Below are 9,623 nucleotides of genomic sequence, written 5' to 3'. Positions count from 1 at the left end.
TTGAAACCTAACAACCACTGGTTACTCATCCAACAGCCGTACCAAGATTTCACGCCAGCCAAGGACCGGTTATCAGCATCGCAAAGGTTGCCACCAGAGATGCAAGGAGAAGTCTAACCGCCATACACTAGAGATCTCTAACCAGTGGCTGGTGTGCAGGGGGGTGAGGATATATTGCTATACTTAACTTGGCTGCACACACATGCGGCTCGATTCGTTTCACACAGGAGTAGTGCGAATGAATGTGATTGAAGGTAAGCAATGATTGTTGTGGTAGCACTTAGAGCATCTACAGCCGTATATAGAAAATTCCGTCCATATGTTTACGGACGCGTCCAGGCATGTTCACTGAGAGGGCCCGGTCATCCTCATTTTTCGTCGGGTGCAACCAAGTAATTCTTTTTGCATGGTAATACATGTCTCGTTTATATCATAAGGATCATAGTACAAGCCACGTACATACCGACCTGACAAAACTGAAAAGATAGCAGAATGCTAGCCTTTGCATACAAGAACACCAGTCAAGAAATAAAATTACAAACAAGACTGAAGAATCCTCTGAGCTTGACCCCAACGTCCGTCACCTGCCTCTGGCATCATCATAGCAGCCACCAAAAGAGAAAATGACGGATCATCTCCACACCCGAATTCGACGCGGCTCCATCACTGATATGCAACTTTGTGGATCACGAAGGTGGCTCGCCAATAAAGGCGAAGCCATTGCCGTTGAAGGAATCAGATCGGGGCAACACCCCGAACACGCCATCGAACTCCATATCTGGCACCACCACCCAACTAAGACATTGGAAGAGGAAACCATACATGCCTGCCACGAACCACGAACCCAGGCCCACTTTCTTCCAGATGCCGTCGATGCAGACCACAATCTGCATCCGCTCCTGAACTACCTCCCAAGCTCCACGCCGGCACTGGACCAAACGTCATTGCAACGGCGGAGCCCGAGGACACAAGTCCACAACGAGGATACCGCTGCCGCCGCACCATCCTTGCTTGAACAGTCTGGTTTCCAAATCCACCCCAAAAGAGGATCACCTTGTTGCGGAAGGATCTGAAGATTTAGTCGGCATCGCCATTGCCTCCGCCGAAGCCATGACGATGAACAACCCAAAATCCTAAGAAACTAATTCCTAAAACAATCCACACGCATGGATCTGGCAACCCCCCACCACCGACAACCGAGGTCGTCAGCGGAGGGGAGCCGCCGGAGGACGGCGGCGGACGAAGGCGCCCTGGTGGCAGGAGGCAAGATCGCATTTCTTTCTTCTCAAAGCTACGAAGACGGATGTCTTTTGTGCAACCAAGTACCTCAAATCCATACAACGCATGCAACACAAAAACTAGTTGGTACTATGTACATAATCCATACAACACATGCAACACATGCAACCAAGTACCTCCTTCTGCTCCGGCGAGTCCAAAAGCAGGCCGGCTGCAATCCGATCTTCTGCCGGTCCCGAATATCCTCAAGGAGCTCTAACCAACGCTCCGGGGTGAGCATTGCTTAAGTGGTGATCCGTTGTCGGGCCATGGCTATAGGCGGATGGCGAGTTCCCAGCTGCGAGTTGATAGTAAGTGGTGGTACAGAGGGAAGGGAAATATGAGTGCAGCTAGGGTTGGGTGCCACCGTCCCTCTTAAATAGCCGGATTTGGCCCCTTGGACAGCGTGCTAGAGCGGCGTTCCCTTAGGACCATTCTTTTCAGACATGTTGTGTTCGTGTGCGTCATGCCCGCCAGTCTTATGTCATGGACATGCCCAGACGGCTCCGAGCCTTCTCTTATTGGCCCCATATATGAGCTGGATACCAGGGGTGTCAGGTTAGTTCAGGTGTATAGAGCTGGTTTAAGGAGCCCGGCCGAGTCACATTTTTGTGACCGGGCCGACCGCCCGGATACATAAGGCGCGTTTGTGGAGCACGGCTGTAGCATCTTAATTTCCATGGCTCGTCTTAATTTCCAGTGAGCTTCTGAGGCGAGTGCTCGAGGACTCCGTCCGGGAGCACGACCGCGCAAAATGGAAGGGTCTCGACAAGATGATGGCCCTCTCCACCGCTGGTGACATCGCCATCTCAGAGCTGCAAGTTAAACAGGAGGCCATGGAGGAGGTGAAGGGGGAGGCCACCAAGGAGCCACCCTTCGCGGCATTGGTGGGGCAGTCCTTTACGCATTCGGACACGGTGTTGTGCACTCCTGAGTACATGTCCGTGCCACCCGTGTGGATGGGCGCCGACACGTGGCCACCATCCCCGCCACGGTCAGAGGTGGTACTCGCGTCTCCGGCCTAGCAGCTGCCGTAGGGGCTGATAGCCCACCTATGGCAGCAATCGTCGTACATCGACCCCACCATTGACAACGAGAACCAGGACGACGGCTGCGGCAAATCTATCATTTGTTTATGTTATTAATTTTAAGTTAAGTTTAAATGTGCGTCGAGGACTTTTGTGGACTATTTTAAGTTTATTTGAGTTTTAGTTAAGTTTATTGTATGTTTTTTAAATGTGAGGCCGGTTTTTTTTTCAAATTTTTTTAGTCCAAGCCGGCCGGTTGGTTGCACCAGTAGATGGATGTCGAAAATCTAACATAGCCGTCCTTTTTTTCGACCCAAACAGATGAAATCCAGATAAGGCGGATGTCCGTTTGGGGTCTAGCGTTGAAGTAGCCATCCGGATTCAGTCAATGAGAAGAGTCAACATAAAGCTGCCCCAATTATTTTGATTTTGCTATTTCCTAGCTGTCTCAGTCAATGAGAAGAGTCAAGATTCTCTTTATTATCTCCGTTTTTTTAAATCTGTTTTTGAAATGGGGCCACCCGGATTTTGTCAGGTGCTGCTCCGTTCTCTACGGCTCAACCATTAGGATCAAGGGAACACCGGAATGTGCAAAACATGTCCTTTTGTCTTTTCTGAGCCAGAAACTGTCCTATGTTAGTGATTGAGAAAACTACAGTTGCTTTAGTCTCTATATAGCTACAGTAGCTTTACATTTTTTTAAAAATATTGCAGGGTAAAACATTTATATTTTGTAGCTACAGTTTATTTGGTCTCTATATAAGGCCGCCTAATTTGCCATTCTACTCGAGAAGAGTTCACATGCGCATAGACATGGCGTCTAGTAACCCACCTGCTGCTAAGATGGCACCACCTTTCGAACCTACAATATGGGGTGACTTTTTTATCAACTATACTCCGGAACCACTGCAGGCATGTTCATTCAGATTTATATTGTATTTCTTACTACTTCTGCTGTAACAAGTGTACATATGCATTTTAATAGGCATGAGGGTGTCATGTAATCTTATTACCATCTGGTTGTGCTAGCCTTTTATATTTTTATTCTTTTTTATGACATACTTGGATGATGTAACTATGCAATAATAGATGACTGTGTGCACCATTCGATGCAGATGCGGGGGGTTTACCTTCCACTTCAGAAAAATGCATTTAATATATTTTCAGAAAGAATGAGAATCACTTAAGTGATTGGACTGCTCAAGTTGCACCTGTGAACATAGTTATATATTGTCTTGCTAATCACCTTGACATCTCTAGTTTAATTTTGTCAAGCTTTACTACATATTTTGACAGCTCTCCCTTGCATCGGTTTAAGAATTGTATGTAGTGGAAAGACATGTAAAATATTCTCCAAGAAACAGCATCTATCCATCAATCCAGTTCTCAGATTAACATCTCTTCATAACATAACATTAACTAGTCTCCGATGAACGAGATAACAGAGTGTCTTTATTCTCATCACTTTTTTTTAATTGCCAACGAGATGCAGAGGTATTTCTTCTTAGTGACTGTTCCTGCAGTCGCTTTGCTTTTTAGTCTATAAGAAGTTTGACCTGAGCCATCTCGAATGCAGAGGCCTGAGATGAACTCTTTTTAGTCATGCCACACCAATAAGCATCAAAATCTTTTTCTAACTAAACATAATATACGTGGTTTTGGTTATTGCAGTCGGAGGAACGGTTGAGAGAGAGGGTCGATCAATTAAAGAGGGTAACCAGTGAACTGTTCAAGTTTTGCAGCGATAGTGTGGTTGGAACAATGAAGCTAGTAGATACACTTGAACATCTGAGCATAGACCATCACTTTGAGGGACATATCGCCACTGCATTAAGCAACATACACGGTGCTGAACTCGATAGCTCTAGCCTCCACGATGTTGCTCTCCGATTTCGTCTGCTTAGGCAGCATGGACTGTGGGTTTCTCCAGGTATGCAGAGTGTAAGCTGAACATCCACTACCAAAATTACTACAGACATTCTTTATTTTTAACAAGAGGATTCTGGAGTTTGCAAAGTAGATGTATGAGGCTGTACTTTTGGATTGACAGATGGATAATTTGTATTCTTTGAAACAGATGAATTTGACAAGTTCAAAGAGGCAGATGGGACCTTCAACGATGAGATAATGAGTGACCCTCGGGGTTTGCTGAGCTTGTATAATGCATCTTACCTTCTCATTCCTGGAGAGGTCGAGCTAGAAAGCGCTATGTTGTTTTCAAGGCATCACCTTCAGGCAATGGTAAATGACCTTGCGTCCCCATTAGCTGAACAAGTCAGGCGGTTCCTTCAGATACCACTGCCAAGGACATTGAAGAGATATGAGGCACTGCAATATATTGCAGAGTACAAAATGGAGCAGGAATGCAATCCCTCCATATTAGAGCTTGCAAAGTTGGATTATAACCTTTTGCAGCTGGCTCACCAGACAGAGCTCAAGGCATTTTCTCGGTATGCTGCCTTTGACATACTAACTCAGAGTGATTTTTTGGGTATTCAACAATTTTCTCACGATGCTATTAGATCAATTAGTCGTCTCATTTGGAACAAATAAAATTCTTGTCTTCATATGTTTTGGTGGACTATAGATATATAAGCTCAAGCCCCATGTTGAGTTATGCGGGTATACAAACAGGAACATTTCTAACGCATTGAATCCACAAGACATGGTAACTAATTCCCATACTTTTACATTTGATTCTTGTCGTCCAAATAAAGCCTTACTGATACTCATTATCTTGACCTTAGTGATTTATGTCTCAATTAAGTATCTCCGGGCTTATGTTATGTGCACTCCCTCGAGTTTAATCCTAAACATCACAAGTATAAAGAAACATCATTTTTGAGAAATTAGAACATAATAAAAATGCTTTTATTTTCGTTGCATGCCTTGTAGGATTAGTATTTTTCTTTCCCTTGTAGGTCTCCTTTAGCTTTCTTGTGAATTTCTCTTTCCCCCGTTCTTTCTAATACTAATTTTCTATTTCAAAAGTGTCCCATTCTTTGTACCTATGTGTCCAGAACTTTTGGGCATGTGTTGTTGAGTAAAGGGATATGTTCCTTTAATAGTCCCCACTTTTTTGTTTGTGTCTATGCCAAGATCTTCCATGCAAAACATTGATGGAAAACTATCTACTTCTTACTACAAGCTTCTTGAGCGGTGCATTGTATAGATACTATAGAGTTTGAAATGTGTTGTTCACTGGTTATCAGTAGGAATTTTGTTTTTAGTGAGTTATATGGTAAATTTAGTCGATCCCCTGTTAGCTGTAACCCGGTAGATATAGAGTTAAAAGGTGGGGTTGCATACTACTTAATAGTTGACGTTTGGTGAAATAATGTGGTAAGTTTCTGTTCTTTGAGTCATAATTCCGTAGCTATAGAGTTGAAAAATGACGACTTACCATCTAATAGTCGGTGTTCATTGAATTATAATCTAGTAGTTGGAGAATTGAGATATGCTGAGTTATAATGCAGATGTCGAATTGAAAGTTGGAGTTTTAGATGCTAATATTTAATGTTTAATAAATTGTAACATGTTCTATATACACCCTTAGAATAAGATAACCACATATGGTAGAAGAGTATCATTTGATAAGGAAGATATGAAACAAAGAAACATCTGAAAGAGGAAAGAGAAGGAAAAGAAAAAAACAAGTATATTTGATGGAGTAGACCAGGTAGAACATGGATGGGGTGCAACATTCATGGGTTGGTATGCATTGGTACATGTACACAGGAAAACAAGATATGTCTTGTTTTTCTTTTTTTCTTGGTAGGATCAAATTGACGAGTTTTGCTCAGTTTGCAAGTTAATAGATACTTTAAATCCATTTTAAATATTTTGTATGGTAACGTCCTAATAAACTATCTACTCCTGAACAATATCTAGGTAATTATTTGTTGCCAAGGTTATATCCTTATTTGATTCGCTCCACATTCCTGGTCCGACAATATATTTACCTGTTTTCATGTCCAACTCGGGCCTTGAGAAAACATGATATGGATATATATCTCTAGTCCATCTAACCATATATATTTTACGGTACATCGTAAAAAGAGATAGAATTAATTAACCTTATTCAATGTTTAATTCAGGTGGGGCAATGGTTTATATGAAGAAGTGGGACTAAGCTACGCCCGAGATCGTATAGTTGAATGCTACCTTTGGTCCTTTATAGTGTACTATGAGCAAAACTATGCGCCAGCACGAATAATTCTTGCCAAATTGGTGCTTCTAGCATCCTTGTTAGATGACACTTACGATACATATGCTACATTGGAAGACAGTCAAAAGCTCAATGTAGCCATACAAAGGTGGGAATCCAATTATTAATCCACATTTTCGAAAAAATTTTCATTCAAATGTAGCTAATTATCTCCCATACGAAAACTAAATAACTGGCAATGTAGGTGGGACATGGGTGCGATTCCACTTTTGCCAGATTACTTGAAGAAGTATTATGCCAGGGTGATGGATACCTTCAAAGAGATTGAGGATGAACTGAAACAAGATGACAAGTATCGAATGACTTATTGTAGGAAAGGGGTATCGTCAGCTCATTTTTAATATGCGCATGCATTATGTACCCTTTACTCAATGCTAATTCAGTTCATAATTGTGTCCATTATACTTTTCCTCTCTCCTGCAGTTCCAAACATTAAGTAGCTATTATCTCCAAGAAGCTGAATGGTTTCATCGCAATTACATGCCAAGATTTCAAGAACAAGTCAATGTGTCAGTCATCACCTCTGGTAGTACAATGCTAAGTGTCGGTTTACTTGTTGGTATGGATGTTGAAGCAAACAATGAAGCATTTGAGTGGGCAATTGGTTGTACTGATGTTGTGATGGCCTGCGGCAAGGTGACACGTTTCATGGATGACTTGGCTGCATTTAAGGTATATATATGTGTTCAATATAAACACTAATCACCACTATGTGCCATCTTTATGTATACTAATTTGAGACTCCCTTTGAGCCACCATATTAATCCACGTTATTTTAGTTATCCTAGACATCCGATTTATGTAACACATGCAAATCTGTGGTATTCTATGGTTAGGATTGAAAGTAATTAAAAGAGTGGTTGTAGTTTATCCTTCAAAAGTCACTTAAAAGAAAAGAGAGTTCAACAAAAAGAAAGCAAAATGAAACCATGAAGGACACATCAATGAGGTGTTAATTATATATAAGATATGTGACTATTAATTATTTGATTCAAATAATTGTCCTTTATGGGGTCACGTTAAAGGAAAAAAACATAAGAAGGAAAAGTACATGCAGTGCACACACACATTGGCTAACGGGCATCAGAAGAAAGAAATATGGAACACATGCATGGTTAAGTTTCAAAAAAGGCATCTAATTTTGATTAACAAAAGTACGCCATGCAACTTAGCTTCAATAATTCAATTATGTACATTGTAAATAGTAGATAATGCTACTAAGCCTTTTCCAGGCAAGAAAGTTAATATATGGGAATCAAATTTAGAGGTACGATTTAAAACTTCGTAAATAAAAAAACGAGACCATGATACAACCATAGCAAAAAAAGGTGCAAAGTCAAATGTTGTTATTCCATGTAATATATAAAAGTATTGAAGCACAATAAATATTATTAAATTAAATATTTGTATGCCTAAAAAATAACTAGTCCATTAATCTGCATGAGATGATGTCTACTTTGGCTAATTAAGTGCCTGGTGTGCAGCGTGGAAAGAACAAAATGGATGTGCCAAGCTCTCTGGAATGCTACATTAATGAGCACCATGTTACAAGTGAGGTGGCTATCACCGTGCTCGATGGTCTGGTTGAAGATGCATGGAAAACTATCAACCGTGAACGGTTTGTTTGTACTACGCTGCTTCCATTTGTAAACTGTGTCATCAACCTTACTACAAGCATGTCAGTCTTGTTCCATGACGGGGGAGACGGTTACACATACAACAAGGGCAGTGAAGGGATGATCGAGAAGTTGTTCGCCAAGCCTATCCCGCTTTAATATATTCCTGAACTTTTCTCCTTTATTTCTCTTTATGGGAGCCTCTATTTCCAAACCTGTGTCTAAATTAACTCTTGTTTTCAGTAAGCATGTAAAATCATGCAGTATCTTTATTTCATTTCATGTTTTATTGTTAAGTGCATTTATTGTTATGTACGTTGTTATATTGGACATTAATATACACAACCAAGTACGGATAGTGTACTGCAGCACCATCAGAATATATATATTGTTCCTAAGAGCATCTCCAAGAGAATCTCTAAATCTAAGACACGTGTTCATAGGAGTATACATTAACAGGATAGTACCATTTTGATCTTGATTTCCTGCAAAACCATAATTCCAAAATGACGAGATACAACAGCGAAGGAGGATCTCAATTGTTGAAAATGTCCACCACCCGACTCGTTATGCATGCCTCGCTCACCTGGGCCAGCTCAGGAGCGACCGATACGGATTCCACAACATGCATGTGCTTCTCGAGGGAGGGTTATGCATGCCTAGCTGGGATGTACATGTCCCCGCAGAAGTATTCACAGGCGCACATGCTTGACCGAAGGGGCAGAGGATGCAAATCAATCGAGGAGATCATGAGGCTAAAGTCTTCTGAGGCATAACACACGATTGCATATGACTGCATGTGACTTAGACAGCCATAGAGATGCAAGCGGGAGCCCACATTTCCTATGTGAAAATGAAGGTTAAACCTTGAATCCTATGCATCCATGGATGCAGACAACCATAACATTACGAAATTTGATGCATGGAAACAATTCAAATATCATCAAAAAGCGGGAGTCCACATACAACCCTGCATATGAGTATAGTAAAATCAACACACAGGGTAATTTGACACTACCATATGGTAGACTTTTATTATACTCCCTCCACTGCATAATGTAGTTCAAATAGATTTCCCGATAGGTCAAATTTTACAAACTTCGACCAAGTATATAAATAAAACTACTTAGATCTATAATACCAAATATATACAATATGAATGTATGTCCTGTGATATATCTAAGGACATGTATTTGGCATTCTAGATGTATGTGTTTTTCTCTACAAACTTGGTCAGTGTTTATAAAGTTTGACTTTTAGAAAATTCTATATGCACTACCACTGCTAGAGAAACGACCTTTAGTCCCGGTTCACCAATCGGGACAACTAAATCGGGACTAAAGGGACTAAAGACCCTCCATGTGGCCGCGAGCGCGCGCAGGGGTGGGGGACCTTTTTTCACGGTTGGTGTCAACAACCGGGACTAAGGGTTTAGGGGTTTAGAATTTAGGGTTTTAGGGTTTATGGTTTATT

At 41.4% G+C, this 9,623-nt stretch overlaps 1 protein-coding gene across 1 annotated transcript; it reads left to right on the top strand.

The window, feature by feature from the left end:
- The first annotated feature begins 3,108 nt into the window (after window positions 1-3,108).
- On the top strand, window positions 3,109-8,520 carry LOC119267126 (tau-cadinol synthase-like). The gene is made up of 7 exons (XM_037548791.1): window positions 3,109-3,218; window positions 3,978-4,236; window positions 4,384-4,756; window positions 6,404-6,622; window positions 6,719-6,854; window positions 6,958-7,206; window positions 8,019-8,520. Exons 1-7 carry the CDS (start codon window positions 3,120-3,122, stop codon window positions 8,307-8,309), a joined length of 1,626 nt encoding a protein of 541 aa, XP_037404688.1. The 5' UTR covers window positions 3,109-3,119; the 3' UTR covers window positions 8,310-8,520.
- Window positions 8,521-9,623: the final 1,103 nt, after the last annotated feature.

Source organism: Triticum dicoccoides, chromosome 1A (genome assembly GCF_002162155.2).
Source record: "Triticum dicoccoides isolate Atlit2015 ecotype Zavitan chromosome 1A, WEW_v2.0, whole genome shotgun sequence".
Classification (NCBI taxonomy): domain Eukaryota; kingdom Viridiplantae; phylum Streptophyta; class Magnoliopsida; order Poales; family Poaceae; genus Triticum; species Triticum dicoccoides.
Note: the sequence above shows the minus strand (reverse complement) of the source record. Positions and strands in the feature narration are given on the sequence as shown.

Bases quoted from the DNA above. Each gene is read 5' to 3' on its own strand.
- LOC119267126 (XM_037548791.1), top strand. From the start codon at position 3,120: ATGGCGTCTAGTAACCCACCTGCTGCTAAGATGGCACCACCTTTCGAA. The intron at 3,219-3,977 runs GCATGTTCATTC...TGGTTATTGCAG, and splicing joins ATACTCCGGAACCACTGCAG to TCGGAGGAACGGTTGAGAGA. The intron at 4,237-4,383 runs GTATGCAGAGTG...TCTTTGAAACAG, and splicing joins TGGACTGTGGGTTTCTCCAG to ATGAATTTGACAAGTTCAAA.